The sequence below is a fragment of the Microplitis demolitor genome, chromosome 7 (genome assembly GCF_026212275.2).
Source record: "Microplitis demolitor isolate Queensland-Clemson2020A chromosome 7, iyMicDemo2.1a, whole genome shotgun sequence".
Taxonomy (NCBI): Eukaryota; Metazoa; Arthropoda; class Insecta; order Hymenoptera; family Braconidae; genus Microplitis; species Microplitis demolitor.
Window position 1 is genome coordinate 12,175,864 of NC_068551.1, and position 23,794 is coordinate 12,199,657.

At 30.0% G+C, this 23,794-nt stretch overlaps 1 protein-coding gene across 2 annotated transcripts in view; it reads left to right on the forward strand.

The window, feature by feature from the left end:
- LOC103571944 (tRNA dimethylallyltransferase) overlaps positions 1–23,794 on the forward strand; it is a 263,909-nt gene that overhangs the window by 233,761 nt on the left and 6,354 nt on the right. For both annotated transcript variants that reach the window (XM_053741000.1, XM_053740999.1), the window contains exon 7: positions 16,899–17,012. In XM_053741000.1, coding sequence (XP_053596975.1) covers positions 16,899–17,012 — 114 coding nt within the window. The remainder of the gene's footprint in view (positions 1–16,898; positions 17,013–23,794) is intronic.

The window sequence follows — 23,794 nt, forward strand, 5'->3', positions numbered from 1 at the left end:
ATATATATATATATATATATATATATATATATATATATATATATATATATATATATATTGTAGCGACTGGTAACTTAAATTAATATCACTTATACACTACAATGATAATACACTTATATTAGAAATAACAACACCACAATTAACAGCAGTAAAAGAAAGCAAGAGCAATATTTAGTTTGTTGAATACAGATATGTTTGCTGTTAAGATGTCAATATAAGACTGACTGACTTAAGTCGCGCATCTATAAAACATGAGAAAAACGCATTTGTTTTTTAGTTATTCATATATTTTGAAACATCAGTGTTACATTCGTTACTACCCCCTTCTCAACAAATTATCGTCCCGATAAAAATTGTGTTGGAAGAATCGAACTTAATTGAAAGGTAATTTATTTAAAATTTTTGTTCGATTCCGCTATTGTCCCAACAGACCCTATCTATCATCCTACAGTGAAAAAAACACCATAGCCCAAAAACAACCCTGTAGGCTAACGCAATGATAATAAAAAAATTTAAGAAAAGTCTATATTTTAATTGAGCTAAGAACTGATAAAAAAAAATAAAATATTCTGCTAAGAAGTTAATCGATACGCGTGACTATTTTCCTACTCAACGAATCAAAATAAATAAAATTAAAAATGTAACCCTCCTCGTGATTAATGGATCTTTAATGGGAATGGGAATAGGTAGGGGATGGGAACAGGAAATTCTTCCTCTCACCCTTGAAGGACTAGAAATGAACACCTTCTCTCCTTTCGCAATAAAATTGGAAATATTATCTGCACATAATAAAGAAAACAAAACAAGTATCTCTAAAATTTTATTAAGTTTGATACTTAAACATATTTCTTCGTTACGTCTTATTATTTGTCAGTTGTTAATTTATAAACTTTTATTATGATCAATTCATTAATTTTTAATCTTATATGCTCAATGTTCTACTGCTCTATTCATTCAGCTCATATGCCGTTATGTTATCTCGAGATAACACATCAATAATTACTGAATAATACACGTTGCAACGAATTTCATTTTTTCCCCCTAAAATTTCCTCGGAAACTCTTCGAGGCGTCGATCTATCTGTCAAAAGTCGTGGCCACTAACAAAAGAGAAATGTTGACAAAGTCAACTCCGGATGGATCCCAAAGCTCCAGTCAGGTTGCTCTTAGCCATTGACAAGTCCTAAGAATTCAAACTTTTGATTTGAGCTGAGCTCACTCAAACCAAAAGAAATATCTAGTCTCTCATCAAAGGCCCAGGAATCCCGGGAACCCCTTGCAACGACCAATCATTCAGGGCCCTCAGACAGACTTCTCTCAGCTAATAATCGAACTTAGAACATTCCCAGTCCTAATCGAATCCCGGGAATCCCTCGAACAACGTTACCACTGAGATCGTTCAGAGCCCTCTGCCAGACTTCCTTCAGAATCTCGGGAACTCTTCAGCATCGTCTACAGTGTGGTTATTCAGAGTCCACTGCCAGACTTTTCTTAAGCACTATACCAGTCTTTAGTAAGTCGTCCAAACAAATCTTTCAATTCTATCAGTTTGAAAGAGATATCCTAGTCTTACCAATTGACTACAGAATCCCAGGAACTCTTTACAACGTCTACGCTGAGATCGTTCAAGACCCCAGTCGGACTTCTCTTTATTTTTATTCGGTATTTTCCTAATTCTGTAAACTATGTTATTTAATTTATTTTCAATTTCATAAGGACCCTCCCAATCGCATTAAATTTTTGGAGATTTCCCTTTGACTCTATGGGGGAAATAGAGCCAAACTAATTCTTTTTTTTTTTAAGTTAACATATTCATTTTTAAATCAAAATTTGATTTAGCTTTATTTGACTTGATTTTAAATTTATTTCTTGTAATATCGTGAATAGAATTCATTTTCTCTTTCAATTGATTCACAAAGTCAGACAGTGTCTCAGACTCCCCCGAACTCTCCAGGTCTATCGGAGAACCTCGACGAAGATCCCAAGGAATCCTGAGTCCACGTCCCATCATGAGCATTGCAGAAGAAAATTCTGTAGTTTCATGTTTGGAAGAGCGATAAGCTAAGAGGAAAAGTGGTAACCATTTATCCCATTTTTTTTTATTTTTCGAGATAAATTTTGAGAGGCATTGAAGAATCGTCCTGTTCAATCTTTCAACCATGCCGTTTGATTGAGGGTGCAAGGGAGTAGTTCAAGTTTTTTTTATTCCTAAATATTCCATCAATTCTTTAAAAATTAAAAATTTAAATTCTCTACCTTGATCTGAATGAATTTCTAAACGAAGACCATGACCACAAATAACATGACAAACTAATGCTTCAACAATTGTGAATCTTTGATGATTTGGAAGAGGAATAGCTTTGGCCATCTAGTAAAATAATCTGTGATAACTAGAATAAAACGATTTGCTGAAGAAGATTTGGTAAATGGACCGAGGATGTCAGTTGCAATTCTTTCAAATGGTGATCCTACATTATAAATCTGATATTCTGCTTTAGTTTTACGATGAGGACCTTTTTTCGAGAATCAAACTTTACAATGTTTACACCATAACTCAACATCCTGTTTACAAGTTGCCTAATAGAATCTTTGACGAATTTTGTCAAGGGTCTTATTGATTCCAAAGTGTCCACCAGATGAAGAGTTATGTGCTTCGTGAAGAACGTCGTGAACTTTATTTCTTGGAACAATAATTTGCCAAACGATTTCCGAGAGATTTGGAGATTCCCTTTCTTTGTAAAGTATTTTGTTTTTCAATTCTAAAGAATCCCAAAAGAGTAGATAAACTTTACAGGTGGAGTTAAGATGAGAAATGGACTGCCAATCTGGTATAAGATTTTTTTTCTTAAAACCAATGATAACTTTCAACAATTCATCTTCGATTTGGAGTTTACCCCAATCAATAGAATCTGGAATTTCCAAATTTATTTGTTGGATATAGAGACAATCTTCTGAAATTTTTGAATTTAATTTTCGACATTTTTTACAATCACAAAGACGGCGAGATAATGCATCAGCATTTTGATGATTTTTACCAGGGCGATGATCAATCTCAAAATCATATTGAAATAGAACCTCTAACCAACGAGCCATTTGACCTTCAGGGTTTTTAAAAGGTAACAACCATTTTTATGCAGCATGATCCGTTCTAATGATGAACTTTCTCCCTATTAATTAATGACGAAAATGTTCAATTGATTTAACAACAGCTAATAATTCTTTTCTAGTTACACAATAATTTCTTTCCGCCTTATTTAATATTTTGTTCTAATAAGCTACTACTTTTTCAACCTCTTGCTCCTTACTATCAGGAGTCTTTATTCGATGAACTTGAGACAAAATTGCACCTAATTGGAAATAAGAAGCGTCAGTATCTAGAATGAAAGGAAGATTCGGATCTGGAGGTGTTAGAACAGGGACAGTACTGAAAGCTTTCTTTAAGTTATCAAAGGCCTGATGAGCTTTATCATCCCAAATAAATTGTATCTTCTCTTCAGTTAATTTATGAAGATCTTTAGCAATTAGGAAAAATTTTTTTATGAATCTCCTATAGTACGAGCAGAGTCCTAAGAAACCTAGAAGATCGGTTTTATTTTTTGGAATAGGCCGATTGGTAATTGATCCAACTTTCTTTGGATCGCATTTGATTTTATCTCCTGAAATTACATGACCTAAAAATGAAACTTTGTGTTAGAAAAAAAAAGATACCCATTTTTTTGTATTGATCTTTAGGCCTGCTTGAATAAGTCTATCACATATAATTTCTAGATGTTCGAGGTGTTCTGAGAAAGTTTTGCTACGAACGATGATGTCATCAATATAAACTTCACAAATTTTTCCTACTAATCTTTCTAAAACAATATTCATTAATTAGATGAAAGTAGCTGGGGCATTATATAACCCGAACGGAAGAACTAAAAATTTCCAAGTTGACCACCTATGCAAAATGCTGTCTTTTCCCTGTCCTTCTCATTCATACGGATCTGCCAGTATCCCCTTTTAAAATCAACGACTGAAATCGAAACCGTACCTACTATAGAAACAATAATTTCCAATTGATGAGTAATTAGAGTAGCCTTTTTCTTAGTCACTGAATTTCATTGTCGATAATCTACACAAAATCTAAGAGTTTCATCTTTTTTTTTAAAATACGACTGGAGATGCCCATTGACGAGAACTAGGTTGAAAAACACCCTGACTTTCATATCTTTTTATAATTCGAAAGCTTCTTTCCTATAATGTAATGGAATACGTCTGAAGATTCTTCAATGGGCTGAGCATTTCCTGTGTCAATGTCATATTCAATATAATTACAAACGCCAATGTCATTTTTATTTTTTGCAAAGATATTTTGATATTTTATCAAAAATTTATTAAATTTTCTTTTTCGTGAATCGTTTAAATTCTTAATTGATGAATCGTAAACTTCTTTCAAAAATTCTGGTAATAATAAATTTGTTTTGGTTGTTAATTGACTTACGTAAATCTATTTGTTATTATTAAATTTTTTATTTAAAAGTTTATTGAAATTTTTTATTAATTTTGATTTTTTTAAGAAATTTTTACCCAGTAAACAATCCTTCTTAATTTTTGCAAAAATAATATCCAAATCAATGGAGGAATTCGAAATTTTAATCTGAGTTTTGTGAATAAATTTATATAGACATTCTTTAGCGGATGCAATAAAAATTTTGTAAGGTTTATAATTATTATTTGGTAAATCTTTAAATAAATTGACATTAGCAATAGTAATGTCAGCCGCAGTATCGATATTCATTTTACAAGGAATATCATTAATTTTCCGAATAAATCATAATATAACGTACTAAAATGTGCCTGACATCATATCAACTCATCTTTTTTATGGTTTCTTTTGGTCATGTAATGTCATCGAACTTGGTTTTTAGTTTAAATCATATTATCAACAAAAAAATCGATAAAACGTAGTTTTTAATACTTTTATCGGATATTTCATATTTTATTGTTTCTTACATGAGTCAAAACTTATTTAAATCTTGATTTTGATCCCTGACATTGATTTCTGCCTCAATACACTTATTTTACTGAACATAATCAGGAACTAAATTTTAAAAACCGCTTCATTGATGATTTTCGATTCTTAAATTTTCAAACTTCAGCATAACAGGTAACTTGTTAGAGCTTGAAAAGATCGTAAAAAAACAATTGCATGTGATAGCATTTTCGAGCTCTTTGAGGTCGAAAACAGCGGGAAGTTTTGGGGCTGGCCCGCAGGGTCAACCGACGCCCAGATTTTTTTTTAATATTTACACTTCACTTATTCACACACTTCTGACACCAAATTGAAGTAACTGGTATCTTGAATTAATATCACTTATACACTACAATGATAACTTATATGAGAAATAACAACACCACAATTAACAGCAGTAAAAGAAAGCAAGAGCAATATTTAGTTTATTGAATACAGATATGTTTGCTATTAAGATGTCAATATAAGACAGACTGACTTTAGTCGCGCATCTATACAACAAGAGAAGAAGGCATTTGTATTCTAGTTATTCAAATATTTTGAAATATCAGTTTCACATTCGTTACAATATATATATATATATATATATATATATATATATATATATATATATATATATACATATATATATATACATATATATATATATATACATATATATATCTATATATTAGGATGCTTCGTTTGAGATGACTATTTTTTTTTCCAAGTCCCGTATCAAAATATCATTGTACACATTGAAAAAAAAATTTTCCCTAACGATGAGCTCTTAATTTTGATTTTAAGTACTCGCTAAATGAATTTGAAATTTTACCGTTTAATTAACACGTAAATTTTAATTTTTTTATTTCAATTATCTATAGCTTCGCGGCATTTCAAGACATTTGATCGGCCATAGGCGGAAATCACAGAGAAATATTTTCTCTTTGAAAGTGCTTGTAGCTAATTTATATTTTGTAACCGGCCTCAACATTAAAAAATCTTAAAGCCAATTTTTTCTCGAATTTCATGGTTTTTTTTATTTTACTTGCAAACCACCAACTTTACGACAAAATTGTATCTGACTTTTATGTAAGGAATTTTATTGTCTACAAAAAAAGTTTTATCAGATAATACCGTAAAACTAGTAGTTTTCGAGATAAATCTAATTAAACATCTCAAAATTTGAAAAATCGCTGTTTTATCCAAGATTTTCGTAGCGTTTAACGAAATCATCTCTGAAAATATGTATAATGGATAAAAAGAAAATATGAAAATACATATAACACATTCATTTGTAAGTATAAAAAATATGAAACAATTATTTTTTACTGAGAGAGCTAGTATTTGAATAAGCTTCCGATAGTCAAACAACGTCATTTGAGTTAAGTTCAGACGAAGGAAGTGTAATAGGGGAGAATTTCGTATAACATTCCGGGAAAAAATTTTTTCATAAAATTTGATGAAATTTCATGAAGTTTTATAAAATTTGTTAAATTTGTCAAAATTTTAACAAATTTCGAGAAATCATACTAATGAAATTTGGTGAAATTCTGTAAAATTTTATAAAATTTTGCAAGATTTCATATAATTTTGTAAAATTTCATAAAATATTGTGAAATTTCGTGAAAGGCCAGAACTTGGTTTTTCTCAAATTTCATAACGTTTCGCATAATTTCATAAATTTTTGTCAAACTTCATAATGGTTTATAGAATTTCATTAAAATTTACAAAATTTAACATAATTATTATGAAGATTCCAAGGACTTAATGTTATGAAATTTTATATATTTTTATAAAAATTTATGAAATTATATGAGGTCTTATGTAATATTATAAAATTCTATAAAACTTTATGTAATTTTACATAATTAAAGTTTTGTCCTCACACGAAATATTACAAAAGTTTATGAAATTTCATTAAATTATGTTAAATTTTATGAAAATTATCTCTTGGTTTCTAATTGATTTTTAAAAATATTTTTCCAATTTCATAGTTTAATGAAACTACATAATTTCATGATATTCCAAGAATTTTTAGAAAAAAAAAAAAAAATTTTACAATACTCCTTCGGATCTTGGTAGTAAGTATGTAAATTTTTTATTATATTTTTTATAATTTTATGAAATTTTATAATGTTTTATATCATTTTATAAGATTTCATAGAATTTAGAAGAAAATTTATGAAAGTTCATACCAATAAATCCTTAGAATCTTGACAACAATTATGTAAAACTTTATGAATTTTTCTGAAATTTTGTCTCCTATTACAAAATTTTATGAAATTTCATAAAACCACGATATTTTTAAAAATTCTATCAAATTTCATAGAATATTATAAGAGACTAAATCGAAAGGACGTAGGTTTGAACCTAGCAGTCGCCAGGATTTTTTCGTCCATAAAAATTACAATTAGTCTGTCACCGTAATGCCTTCACCCATTAGATCAATGTGTAAGATCTAATTGCAATTTTTTTTTTCAAAACCTAATATTTTTTTCGAAAAATCAATGGTGACTGTAGAATTTCATAAAATTCCATGAAATTTTATAAATTTTCATAAAATTTCATCAGGCCATTTTCAGCATAAAATTTCAGGAAATTTCATTAGTGAAATTTTATGAAATGTTATAAAATTTCATGAAAAACTTTTTTTCCCGGGATTATATATTTTTGATGATATATAAACCAGGACATTTTATATATTTCTTTGGCCATAATTTTATCAAAAAGTAATGACATCTTGGATAAAACAGCGATTTTTTAAATTTTGAGATGTTTAATTAGATTTATCTCGAAAACTACTAGTTTTACGGTATTATCTTATATAACTTTTTTTGTATACAATAAAATTCCCTATAAAAAAGTCAGATACAATTTTGTCGTTAAGTTGGTGTTTTGCAAGTAAAATAAAAAAATACCATGAAATTCGAGAAGAAATTAGCTTTAAGATTTTTTACTGTTGAGGCCGGTTACAAAACATGAATTAGCTACAAGCACTTTCAAAGAGAAAATCTTCCTTTGTAATTTCCGCCTATGGCCAATCAAATGTCTTGAAATGCCGCGAAGCTATAGATAATTGAAATAAAAAAATTAAAATTTACGTGTTAATTAAATGGGAAAATTTCAAATTCATTTAGCGAGTACTTAAAATCAAAATTAAGAGCTCATCTTTAGTGAGTTGTTTTTTTTTTTCAATGGGTACAATGATATTTTGATACGGGACTTGGAAAAAAAAAATAGTCATCTCAAACGAAGCACCCTAATATATATATTATATATATTAGGGTGGCTATATATAATATATATATTAGGGTGGCTCATTTGAAACGACTATTTTTTTTGCTCCATCGATGGAATATTATTCTAGACATAAAAAAAAAATTTTCCACCAAATTTGAGCCCTTAATTTTAATTTCAAGTACTCGCTAAATGAATTTGAAATTTTCCCATTTAATTAACACGTAAATTAAATTTTTTTTTTTTTCAATTATCTATAACTTCGCGGCATTTTATAATATTTAGTGGCTATTAGGCGGAAATTACAGAGAAATCTTTCCTCTTTGAAAGTTCTTGTAGTTAATTTGCGTTTTGTAACCGACCTCACAGGTAAAAAATCTTAAATCCAATTTTTTCTAGAATTTCATGGTTTTTTTTTTTATTTTACTCGCAAACCACTAACTTTGAAACAAAATTGTACAGCGCTGTAGGGAATTTGATTTTCTACAATAAAGTTATTTGCGCCAATATCGTAGAACCAGTAGTTTTCGAGATAAATCCAATTATATATCGCAAAATTTTAAAAATCGCTGTTTTATCCGAGATTTTAGTCCTTTTTGTTTGAAATTATGGCCGAAGAAATATATAGTATATAATGGTAAATATATCATCGAAAAAATGTCATGTCAAATGAAACTGTCTCCTATTACACTTAATTCCATCTTTTCTTATCCATACAAAGTTTGAAAACCGGACCTTGGATGGCCCATGGTCGGGCGAAGTATGATAATTAGCGGCCAGTCGTTGACAACTTTTAATGGTCCATGAACAGCTGAATATACAAATGATAACCCTGGTCCATTAATGGCGCTCGACTATCGGTTGATTAATGGCAGCCGGCAATCGGCCAAGTATTCAAATAAATTTTTTAAAAAAAATTTTTTGCACAACTCATGATGCAAAGCATCAGAAAGTACTTTACGATCGAAAAATTTTTTTCTCCTAACTTCGGCAACTATTTCACTTATTATATCTTTGTTGATTCACGGAATTAAGGTATGTTGCACACCATTTTGAAGACTTTTTAGTGAAGATTAATTTCATACTCTACAATTTATTTAGTTCAATAAAGACCGAAAAAACATCAAAATAGCTTAAAAAAATTTCCTGTCCGTCAAGTGTGAATCCAGTAAACACGATAACGCGAAAAAATCCAGCAATTGAATCAAATTTTTTCTTTTTTTAAATTCTTTGAAAAATTTGTCGATCCCCTATTGAAAATGGCTAGGTAACTCAGTGTCGTTTAATTACAATTAATAAAAGAATAAAAAGGCTGTATAACTATATATATATATATATATATATATATATATATATATATATATATATATATATATATATATATATATATATATATATATATATATATATATATATATATATATATATATATATTCGATAATGCGACGGAGCAATATTAACTAAGGAGTACTCTAGTTCAGAAAACAATCGTTAATGTAAAATTTTTAAAAGTACACGGAAATAATTAAAAACGTTTGTAATACAGTTTCGTCGCTTTTTCGAATAATTATATGATATTCTTGAGCTCCTGTAATGGTCTTAGCTGAATTGTACAGCAAATCAAATGTTTCTTTTGCTTCGAAATAGTTACTTCTCTATGAATCACAACATTTATTACAACTGCTCATAGATAGCATTAACTTTTGCTTACTGCTTTTAAATCCCTACTAAGAATAAAAAAATATCGAAATCAATTTTAAACATGTAAGAAATACAAGTGCATAGTGTGAAAAATCGGTACAGACAATAATTTATAGCAAAAAAACAATTTTTTTAATTTTCAATAATCGGAAAAAAATAGTAGCCACGGGGGGCCCACGACCGGAACCACCTGAAAAGTTGTAGAATAGATAGTAGTTTGTTGACACAAATTTTCAGGAAATTCAAAATATGCATGATTTTCAGAAAACGACTTTAAAGTTTTAAAACTCAAAAATAACGCAGAAAAATTTTTCTAAAAAATTATTTGTATCTATTTTCTAAAAGTACATGGAATAACGAAACTTTTTTATTATTTGAGTTTTTTTATTTAAAATATTTTTCAAAAAGTTATAAGCAAAAAACCATGAAAAGAGCGGTTTTTTTGAAAATTTCATATCTTTTGAACCAATGATCAAAAAAATCTCAAAATTAAGGAAAATGAGTTTTTTGATGAGTACTAAAAAATACCAAAAAATAACGGAAATTAAAATTAATAATTTTTAAAACCGTCCGATTTGGCGTGGAATGCCCCATATATATCGATCATTCTCAGTTAAGACGTAAATTCAACGTCCACGGTGAAAAATCATCTTTATTAAAAAAATTTATGAACAAAAATATAATTATCTCTCAAAACTCGTGCTTATGTAAGTGGTCACTCAAATTCATTTCTTAATTTTATTTAATTTAGTCACAATTTTATCTTAAAGCAAGAAAACATCTCTCCCCTTGCTTGTCCCCGGGCTGATTCTGTTTATGTATTAGTAATTTAAAGTGCTTAGGAATCAAATATATTATTCAAATTATATTTTTCAACAAAATAATTTAAATAAATTCTCGTAATCAAGCGAGTAAAATTGCATGATATTTTTTTTTTCTTAAAAAAAATTACGTTTAAGTTTGTCCCCCACATTTTGCGTCTCGTCCCCTGGCGTGTTCATTTTCCTGTAAAATTAGCATTCGTTTACCGACTCGCGGGAATTGAAGACCTTGAACAAACGTCATTGAGTTTATACTTTGTAGTCAGCACCACTCGAACTAGGTACGCAGTCATTTTGTTATTTATTTTATTACTGATACTCTGCGGATACAGTTGAGAACGAGTGAATGGAGTCTCTCCCCTGGTAAGTTTTATTTTAAAAATATTTATCTAAAAATTGTAATTCATCTGTATATTTACTTCTTGTTGTGTATAGATTCTAAGTTTTCTTGGTTAATTGCGTACAATAAATACATTTGTCATTACTTCTGTTTTTGTTACTAAAAAGTATCTCCCTCGTTTATATCTCCCCTGTCTTGTAAAGGCCAGGGGAAAAACACGATATCCAGGGGAGATTTGACAACTTCAAACTAGAATTTTTTGTACTGTTTTTTGTTTTAAGGTTACATATTGTTATTTAATTTATCGTATAAATATATTTACAATATAATTCATTGAAAAAACTCGATTATTATATTTTTTTTAGAGAACATAGCACTCTGTTTATCAAGTCTCTCCCCTGGATTGAGTATCTCCCCTGGTTTCTTATAAACCAAGATAAAATTAATAAATTGACTGACTACTTTGCAGACACATTTAGAATGATTGTTTCGATCGAAACATTATAAAATTTAATGAAATTTCCAAATTTTTTATCGTGCCGCGTTTTATCAACTAGCGATTTACGTCTAACTGAGAATGACCCATGTATAAACTTTTTTTTATTAACAATATTCAAATTGCGTATTAAGAATCTCAGATTGAAAAACTAACCTTAAAAAATTGGCTTTTACCTTAGTAACAATGAACAAGGAACACCTTCGTTTTAAATTAAGCGCGAGCTAGCATCAAGTCACCCTGATTAGAAGAAACGATTCGAAATGATTAGCGACGATTCAAAACCATTGGAAACGATTGAATTTTACTCATAGTAGACATACGTTCACCACAGAGTGGATTATTTTCTTTTATCAGAGCGGAGAGGGGCTGAAAATTTTTAAAAAATCTACCTTCCATTCTAGCTGCTAGATGGCATTTTTTTTTATTACAGTGCAAAATGGTAAAAATATGATAGAACTATTATTGAAACTTTTGTCTTATTATTTAGATACTTTTCGAATTTCTCAAAAATAGTAAGAATAATCATTTCAACCAAGTATCCTCTATCAGTAAAATGGGTGCTTTATAATATGAAATAAAAATGAATTGATTATCTGGATTTTTTCTTCTAAAGAAAAAGATAATGCTTTGGGATTGGAGAACCCTTAGCGGTTTCAGCGCCATGTTGGAATCTCGGAAAAAACCGTGATGTTTTTACTGTGGAAACATGCGGTCAGTGTTCCGACAGTGTAGCGGCAGAGATTCGACGGTGGTTTTACAGTCAAGCCACGATGGTTTCTGTGCAGTCACGCTACTATGTTCCGACTGTGTCCCCACTGAGTTTTCCCCACTGAGTGTCCACGGTGTTCCCCCGCTGAATTCCTAGTGGTCTCATGGTGGATTCTCAGTGGTTAGTAGTCATTTCCACGATGAGCTCATAGTGATTCCACGAGCGCCTCAAAGTATTTCTGCGTCGGTTTTTTGGCGTTTTTACCATGGTAGCTCGGTATTCCCTTGTTGTTTCTACGATGATTTCATATTTTTTCCACCATTGGTATATTTTTTTCTTATAGTTTCTAAATCTCTGTATCAATCATATTTTCTTATTTTTTTAGTATTATCGATTATTATATTTTTTAAAGTATGTTGTTAAAATATTAAAATGAACTGTTACGTTCCCGTAATATTTCATGGATTGAATTAAATTAATCATTTTTAATAAATTAGTTTTATTCAATGTAACGAAAATCAGTTACGATAAGAGTGTCGCTGTGGCTCGCGAGTAGTCAAAACAGATGATGAGACTCGGGCCACGACGATTCTCTTACAGGAAACCTGAGATGCAACGTCAACATTTTATCAACTCTATTGGCTTTCTTATATTTTTATATTGACTAAATAGTCAGTCTTGGGAGAAAGCTCATGGAGCTCGGACCTGTGCTCTCCATAATTAATAAGCTCCACAATTAATTTTAAATTAATTAACCCTTTATTTTGGGCTGCCATTGGCACCCCAAGTATTCACTCGTACATTAGGGAACGCTGATACCGGTGGTCCTTACCTATCACCGGGTGAGCTAGAAATTTTCTTGAAAGAAAAATTAGCCAATGGTGAGCTCGTTATTAGCTAAATCTGCTAGCTAGTAACGCTGAGGTAGTCACTGGCTCTAAACTCATCTTCATTAGCCAGGATTCTATTCGGGTTATTATTACAACAGTACAGTAGAAGCCTTTTAAATATCACTACTGTAGTCCTTATGGTATCAGATGGTTGATACGGCAATCGACAGAGCTTGTTGGCTATCAACTTTCCTGAAAAGTTTGGATCATTTAATCAAATAGACTCGAAAATGTTTGTGAATTATGGAAAAAAAATTTTTTTTTAGTTTTTTTTTATTTCTCAGAGACAACTTAAACGATCGACTTCAAAATTTAATCAGCTCTAGAACTTAATCAAACGCTTCGATTTCCGCCTCAACGATCTCAATCGGTTAATGTGTTCGAGAGATATCGTCGGAGAAAGAAATGGTGAAAAACATTTTGTTATTTTTTCCGAATAAATCATAATGTAATGTACTAAAATGTGTCTGAAATCATACAAACTCTACCTATTTATGGACTCTTCCGATCATCATGTTGTGTCATCTAACTTGTTCTTTCGTTTATATCGTATTATCAACAAAAAATTGAAAAAACACAGTTTTTAATAATTTTCATGGATGTTTCATATATTATTGCTCTGACCTGAGTCAAAACTCGTTTAAATCTTGATTTTGATCACTGACATTGATTCCTGCCTCAATACAATTATTTTATTGAACATAATTGGAAATAAAAATTTAAAAACCGCTTGTTCATTAATGATTTCTGATTTTTAAATTTTCAAACTTTAGCATAAAACGTAACTTATTAGAACACGCGAAGGTCATAAAAAAAAACAATTGCAGAAAATAGCATTTTCGAGCTCCTTCAGCTCGATAAGAGCGGGAAGTTGTGGGGCTGTCCCGCTGGGCTAACCGACGCCCAGATTTTTTTTATTGCCGATTGTCGCCGAATTGACTAAATTAAAAACGAAACAAAACGACGAATTTCTAGATGTTTATTGAAAAAATTTTGTAATTAAAACAGAAAATGGGTATTTTATTTTATTGTAACATGAGCGTTCGAGGTGTGCACTTTCGGATTTTCCAAACTTTTTTTCAGTTTAGTGGAACGCGGCCGTTTCAAAACAAACTTGATACTGTTATTGAAATGTTCTACATATAAATATATATGTAACATACAATAGTTTTTGCATAGTATTTTTACAGATAAATAATAGTTTATATGCGGGTTTCCATGCGTTGAAAAATTATTCGCGCATGTAAATTAGACCAAGTAAAGATTTGGTTTTAACTGTTTATTAACTCTATTTTATAAGATTCAATTCACAGTTTTTATTTAGTTGCTTAACAGTTGATTCTTAGTTATTTCTAAAACTGTTATATGACCCTTTTAAAAGCACACATTACAATTGATTATCAACCGTTCATTTACTGTCAGTAAACAGGTTTTCACTTTCGATAGGGATATTTCATATAATTGCATTTGAGTCATTCTGTACCAAATCACCTGATTTCACAAATTATTTTTTTTTATTCAATTAAATTTTGACATCTTTTTGTATATATCTAAAAACGCCTGTAAAAATTATCCGTAAATTTTTAGCCCTTAATCTCCAAAAGTTCTTAAGAATGGTTATAAGATAATTTTGTCCAAGCTTTTCTCTGAAATAGAAGCCCTAAACGCAAAATAAAGACACACACCTGATGCTTTACTCGATGAGCTAGCGAAGTGCACTTCAATTTTGTGATAGCTTTCATTTGTTTACGAGGAAAACTTGGACAAAGTTCCCATTCACTGTACATATTCAGTCACGAGCGTACTCAATTCAAGTAAGCTTCGTGCATTTTGCCATGAGAATCCGCTAAAAACCGGCCAATCCGATAATTCGTTTTATATTGGCCAGCCAATGAGAGATTTCGCTATCAACTACTTCCCGTTGGCGCGCTTTTGCCAATGGGAAAATTTGTCTTATGCAGCAAGGCTGCCACGTCGACACCAAGCGTCCACGACGACTCAACGACGCTTTCATCTTTAATTGTTCTACAACGTGTGTTTTTACTTACAACCTCGTGTACTCAAACCGCTTTGCTAATTATGCTTGTGTGATATAAATCTAATCCGCCACGCTAATTTCTCTCGAGATTTATTCAGTATATTAAGGCTGCTATTTACTGAGAGTAAATTAATTCATCTCCGCGTATAATTATTTTATAAATAATTATCGCATTGCTAACCGCTATTGACCACGTGTCAATTCAATTAGACGTGATTCATTTCTTTAGTTTGCATTCGCTATCACGTTATTATTTTGTCGCATTTGCTTTGTCAGTTAAGTTCTTACAATTTTACGTGTAAATAGTGTAGATAAATAACTAATTTATTTATTAATAAAAACTGTGTAAATTTAAATTGTTTAAATTCCTCACGCCTAAACCAGATCCATTAAGTTCATTCGCTCATTTTACAGTACATGTGTAATAAAGACAGTATCGTTCATCCACTTTAGGGTGAATAGAGAAAAAAATCATAACGCGTCTTAAGATATTAATATATGAAAATTCCAAACAATGCTTTGGCAAGTTTAAAAAATTCATTACTCCTGATCAATTCATCATAATCTGAAAGTGATGAGTGAAAAGTGAAAACCCCTAGTCACTAGTATCTTGTTCTACGTATGGGTCTTGCGCAAGATCGTGTAGCAATGAATCGTCATCAAGACTTGTGTGCATGACTTGCTCAAGGCATTGTACTCAAGAATATTGAAAGTATCTCAGATACGGTGCAGTTTAAAAGTTTCTGGCACATTTCTTGCACCAGTAACTTACGGCAAGACCTTACGCATAGCAAACCGAGCGCAATGAGCAAACCGAGCGCAACTATTTTCAATATGCCGTTGGTGCTAGTCTTTCTCCAGAATTGAGTTATAATCTGGTACGAATTTCCTGTGTTAAGCTTGCATTAGACTTGCTATTAAAATCCGCCCACAAGTATCTGCAGCAAGATACATAGGTAGGAAAAGTCACTAACGACTATCGAACTTGAGACCAGGCTTGCTAAAGTCTTGAACAAGATTATTATATGGGAATGAATTCTTTAAACTTGCCATACCATTATTATTTTTTAATTTTTAACAATTCATATCTTCAGATTTTTTGGAGATTAAGGGCTAAAAATTCATAGGTAAACGTCTTTTGATATATAAAGATTTCAAAAATACAACTAAATTAAAAAATGTGATTTTTGAAATCAAGTAATTCGGTATAGAATATGGAATTCGGTCATTATCTATTTATTGATGTTCTTATAATTCATATACGTTCCACTTCATGTAAAACATTGTTCGTGCTCAACAGAATTATTGATGATAGTCTAATGTATTAATTTCAATTTGTATTTCATGAATTTTATTAAATTGTAGGTACACATTTCTATAGACAGACGTAGACATGTTTTTTGTATTCAAAGGATTATTTAACAATTGTAAACATTGTAGAATTCCTTATTATAGCAGTATATAAAACTGATAGATAAAGTTGGGACTTATTTATTACGTATGTAAATTTGAATGCTGCGTAAATCCTTGCAATATCTATGGTAATGTAGATATCATTATTGATGCTTAATGAGTCATTTTTTAAACTTATCTTGGTTGAATCATTTAACAACTAACATTTTCTTTTTGACCTAGAAATAGATCTGAACTATATGAAATATAACATTTCAGGGAAAAATCCTTTTTCAGCAGGGAGTTTTTGATCTAAAATTGGTAACAAGAAGATACGCCCGACGACAACTACGATGGATATTAAATCGTTTTATAAAACGAATTGATAGACAAGTAAGTGTTTAATAATGGTTCCACGACAATTGATCCCGCGACAAAACATTCCGTAACAATACATCCCAAAGACTCCTTCCCAGTTATTTTGTCCGCTGTAATCTATTGATCATATATGACCTTATATGGAGTTGTGAACTTATTACGTAATATATTTCAACTTATGACCATAAATTATTCGGATATAACTATGTATGTAATTTACACAATAACTCTATAAAAAATTATTTTAAACTACGGTAATCTAAATCTTATATTTAAGGTACTCGTGCAAAATTAATTATACAAGGCCATATATGACCAGATATGCCCATATATGATCATACATGACCGTGTGTAGCCATATATGACCATACATAGCTATGTATGTAAATTGGCCAGGCATGGACATGTATGACCCTACATAGCTTGATATGGCAATATATGACGATATGACTATGTATAGAAATTTTAACTAAATTAAAAAAAATTTGCATATTTTAAAATTATTTTGGCGACGCAGAGATTATCAGGATATGCGAATAATTGAATTCTTAATCGAATTGGAAATTTTCAATTCAGAGAAAAAACGCTAGACTTATTAATGGCCGCACCCGCTTTAGTAGGATTCGGACCCATAACCTTCCGTACGAGACGCAGATGCTTTGACGACTAGGCTATGAAACCGATAGTTACAATAAAGTTTAGTTGTACTACGCAAGATTGAAAGAATTGAAAGAATATAAGAATTGAAAGAATTGAAGGAACATAATCACTTTTGAAGAAGCAAAATAAAATCATTGATATGCTGTTAGTGATATCAAAAAAATTTCCCATTTTTTTTACACTAAGCCAATATATTTTCATAAGAGACTCAAGACAAAAAATAGTCGGTTTTTTGGGTCATCCTAATGTGCACCCTAAATTTTTTTAAAATTATTATTGTTATTATCAGTAGTTGCTTAATTTTACTAAAAAGTAGCTCAGTAAAATGACAATAGTCGTGACATCTTATTTCATTAGCAGATATAAATAGCCTACCACATATATGACAATATTTTGATGTGTTATGATAATTTTCTATCTCAGCACTAAGTGGATTTATTATTTGAACATCATTTTTTATTACATTATCAACTTTTTGACCTAGAATTGCAAATTGCTGTACTAACCTCGGCTTCGCTTCAGCCAACAATTACATGTGATCTGAGACATTTCTTATTTTACTTCCCTAGGAGTGTAATATATAGGGACAAGATTCGAAGATCTAGACAAAAAACGTAAATTCCCTTAACTCAAAAAATGATAGATCAAATAGATCCTCAGAAGTCTGAATTAATTGGAGTACATCTACTTTGATTAATACCGATTTCAATCATGGAAAATACCGATCTTTGAAGTTCTGATTAGATTTAGCTAGATCTAAATTTTTTTCTTTCGGGAATCTATTTTTCTTATAAACAAGAACTGATAAATATATGCGGTTTTCAAAACTTAATAAAATTCTAAGTTATTCTAAAGAATCTCGGGAAAGACAAATTACATATGTTCACAAATGGTCATGTATGGCCATTCGCCAGATTTTGTTTCTACCCTGCTTAAAAAATCTCATAAAATCCGATAACTTCTTATAAATTCTCATAGGAATTTTATGAGAATCAATTAGTTCTATGGGAAGCGGGAGTCCTCTTCTCATAGAACTTACTGAATTTTATGAGATTGTATAGGAAGTATTTAAAAAAATTATTTCCTCATAGATTCTGATAAGGGATTCTTTATAAGAATCTATCGGAAAATACAAATGTTTATAGAAAAAGAGTTTTTATAAGGTTGAATGGGATAAAATATTCACGGGATTTATAGGGATCTATAAGAAAATAATAAAATTTACAAAATTTCTATTCAGTTGAGAATGTATGAGGAAATGATTTAGTCACTAACAAATGGAATCTATGAGAAAATAATAAAATAAGCCAAATTTTTGTGTCAATGAGAACATATGAAGAAATCATTCCGTCAGTAATGATGGGAGTCTATGAGAAAATAATGAAATTGAAAAAATTTCTATTTGGATGAGAATGTATAAGGAAATGATCTCGTCACTTACAACTGGAATCTATGAGAAAATAATAAAACTAGCAAAATTTTTGTGTCAATGAGAACATATGAAGGAATCATTCCGTCAGTAATGATGGGAGTCTATGAGAAAATAATGAAATTGAAAAAATTTCTATTTGGATGAGAATGTATAAGGAAATGATCTCGTCACTTACAACTGGAATCTATGAGAAAATAATAAAACTAGCAAAATTTTTGTTCCAATGAGAACGTATGAGGAAATCATTCCGTCAGTAATGATGGGATTCTATGAGAAAATAACGAAATTGACAAAATTTCTATTTGGATGAGAATGTATGAGGAAATGATCCTGTCACTAATAATTAGATCCTATGAGAATATAATAAAATTTATAAACTTCCCGCTTGTATGAGAACGTATCCAAAAATATTTTTATCAGTCACAATTGAATTCTAAAAGAAAATAATAAAATTTACAAAATTTCTGTTTTAATAAGAAGGCATAAGAAAATGATCCTGTCATTAATAATTAAATTTTATGAGAAAATAATAAAATCCATCATATTCCCGTTTGTATGTTCAATGACTTGTTGTCTCATGTAAGTTACGGTATTTACGCATATAAACATATTAGTCTAGTCAACAAGTGCCTTTTTGACGAAAATCTGTCCAAGACCACCGAAAATTATGATTAAGGTCTGATTTGATTCGAAATGGCATCTATAAAAGAAAAATTAAAGTAGAAATTTGGGCCTGGCAAAAATCGTAAGTTATTAACAATTAGGAAAAAAAAAAAAGTGGTTTGGTTTTTTACAAATAGTTTAACAACTATTTAAGATATCCAAAATCTTTAAAAAGATCCTCAAAGAGCAGGAAATTTCCAAAAAAAAAGTCTTATCTCCCCGAACTGTACCAACAATATTTATAATTTTAAGTTAGCGGTGAAATTGGGACTAAAAACGGGTAGCAGCGCATGCACGCGCGTTAATGGAATCAATAGCATAATCGAAAAAAATTATTTTAACCAATTAAATATAAATATTAAGAAATAAAAAAAATTTGATTCTTTCTAAATACATGGATTAATAATAATCCACCAAAAAAAAAAAATTTTACCTCAATTTTTCAATAAACTATGCTTTTGTTATTTAGTTCATTTTTACTCGTTCAAAGTTTATATAAAAACCCTGATTATTTCTAAACTAAGAAACCAGGATTTTCTTCACTTCGTAGAGCTGTTCTTGAAAGGGTTTAGAAAAAATCGCCGTTGGAAAAATTAAAAAATTTCGATCTTTCACTTTTTTATTTACGATCTAAGGAATTGAAAAATTAAAAATGTAAATAAAGCAATCAAGGAATTTTATTTTTTCGATTATTTTGTTTTTTTTATTGCTAAAAGCTACTTAACAATAATTTACAAAAAAATTATTACTTACATCGTTCAAATAATTATTATAAACAAATGCATTGTTAATAAAATTAAAAAAAATTTTTTTTTGGGAATGCTTGATGAAAATAATGATTTTTAAGAAAAAAATCGTCCCTTAAAAAAATTTTTTTATTGCTAAAAAGCGCATTTGCTAGTTAACAATTTTTTTTTTGTTGCTTAGTATTGATATTAATGAACTATTTTTTTTTTTAATCATAATTTATCATGTTCTCTTGTTTTATAAAAAAATAATTTTTTAATAATTTTTCATTTGTTTTTTAAACAAACAATTTGTTGTAAACAAATGAATTTTTACGCTATATTTTTTTTAAATACTAAAAAAAAATAGTAAAAACAACCATGTTTTTTTTTTTATTGGAAAACATTTTAGGACTATTCGAGTTGAATTTTATCTGTTTTTTCTTGTAATTTAATCAATTTAATAAAGTTTAAAACTGACATTTTACCAGATTATAAAAAAAAAAAAAAGAAACAATTGAGTAACTTTCTTTAAAAAAATGCATTAAATTAATTTAAAACTATTACAAAAATAAAAAGGACATCATATTATCAAAATTTCAATAATAAATAAAAATAATTTTTTTTTAAGCTTAGTCTTGGCCATATATAGTACTGGATAGCCTTAAGTAAAAGAATAAATTTCGATTTCCAAATGCATGTGGTGTCCAAGCGGGCTAAAGCACTTAACTTGAACTTTTTTCAGAGCTTCAATCGAAGGGTCGTCAGTTCGAGTCCCATCACATGTTGGAAAATAATTAAAGATTTCTTCTTTACCGAAGTTGAAAAATAATATATAGTAGACTCTGGTTATAAGTTATATTTCTATCTATACTCTTACTTACAGGAAAAAATGAAATTGACGTGAGAGTGAAGTAGAGCGTTCGATGTAACTTTTAACCAGAGTCTACTGTATAACTCTCAGTGGGTTAAAATGAGTTGTCAACTAGTAATTAAATTATTTTTTTAAACAAAGAAGTAAATGATTTTGTTTTCTTATTCAATTCAACTGAAAATAATTTCAAAATTTAAATTACTCCAAATAATTTTTAATCATCTTAGGAAACAGAAATATACCATATTTCTCTCATTTTTTTTATTATTATCTCATAGAACCCCATAAGTATGTCGCCTACGAATTAACGTAAAAATAATAAAACTATTTTCTCATTGATTCTTATACAGCGGTAACAGTGGTATAAACTTGTACCCATAGAATCTTATAAGAAATTGACGTATTGCAAATTATTATCTCATAGATTCCCATAACAATGTCGCTTACGAATTCACGTGAAAAAATAAAACTATTTTCCCATTCATTTTTTTACAACAAGAAGAAACAAGACGTCTATATTTCCAATTGATTCTTTTACGAAATGTATAAGTACGACGCATTCCTAATCATTCTGATAAAAATGTAAACATGTACAACAAATTTTATATAAGAATGAATGAGACATAAGTTGAAGGATTTGGTAAGTTTCTATCGGATTATGCTCGGGTTTGAATATTCTCATAGGTTCTAATATGGACTATCATTTTTTGATGGGAAACTTTACCGATTCATTCTCATAAAAATTTTTTGATGAGAATCTATCGGATGTTTCAAGCAGGGTGAAGGACCCAGGGTCGAGCCCAGCAAACGCCGCGATTTTTCATCGAAAAAAAAAAAAAAATAATAACCTACTTCAGAGAATATTGTAATACATAAGACATCTGATTGTCATGAAAATTTTTTTTTTATTACTTTATCAGATTTTTTTTTAAATATAGCACCATGTATGGCCATATATAGGCATAGATGGGCATCTATGGAGCTCCATATATGGTCATCTATGATTCGTTTCTTCCGGAATGGATTCAAATCCAAACAAGAAATTAATAGTGTACGTTTTTATGGAGATGGCGAACATAAGACGTTATTTCTTTCATGTATAACTGACACGTCGACACTCTAATGTCTGGATAATCACTGGTCAATAATTATTAGATACTCGCATAATTAAAAATGTGTAATTTGCTATGTCTATTCACCAATTTATAATGTTTATCAAATTTATGGATTCAATAGACACCAAACAATATTAGGTTTCATCTGAAACGAAGTTGAGGTCAACACCTCGCAATTGAGAGGTCAATTAACCGTCCTTTACCCACTTCCCACTTTCGTAAGAAATGCGCTCGTGTCTCTTTTAGCCAGTAGGCTAAATATTCGGTAGTTGATCCTGTATTACTCGGTTCGTAAGGACCAGACAACCGTGTGACCTTGAATATATATATGCCAAGTGCATATAAAGAATCGGGATTAGTGGGGCCAGGTTATATACGAAATGTATATAACAAATAAAGATATTAAAATATTTGCATAATATACCACGGAATCAGATGTTAAATAATTAAATATTATACCCGGTTAATAAATAGTCATAATAATAGAATTATTATACTTAGCTCATGAAGATGTTGAATCAGATTGTTGTTCGTTCTTCTACCCATGGGTATAGTTTACTGCGCGATAGAAAGAGATAGCTGGCCGATATATTATTGCAATTGTAACTGATGCGTTACAATCGCGGTGATAGACAATGATAATAAATACATTAGTATCTATCAATTACTCTAATACTTAAACAGATGAAAAGATTAGATGAAAAGGTCCTTAGACGGATGAAAGGGGTAAGATGATGTAGAGCATTTGTCCACGTATCCTAACATTATAATTAATGTTTATTAAAACTAAGTAAATTATAAAAAGTGAAATTAATACATGATTAAATAATATGGAAATTAGAATAGAAAAAACTGAATGATTAGGCGTGTAGGCCTTTTTATAGACGATACACGGTGCTACTGCGCCGGTATCTCACGCATTCCCTCTCCGGTATATCAGGTAGAGGGGTTTAAGTAACAATCATATTGTACACAGATAATCACAGGTATATTTTCAAATAACATAAAATAATTTACCTTATGTGACCACCTAGTATCATGAACCGATAACGAAGGCCTCTAAACCTCGTTACGCATCTCAGATATATTGTTGGAATCGTCAGTGAGGCATCTCCAACATATCTTGCCTCATACCTAATACTGAAGTTTCCAAAAAAATTATAAATTGGTTGGATCTATCACTCTACCACCCATCTAACGGTTTTTAATAAAATTAATAATTAATTATTTAATTTTTTATTTAATCTATTATGAGTTGGTAAGTTAGCGATTACACGAAAGTAGATAAACGCCATCTGTGGGTACACAACTGACATCACTGAATACAT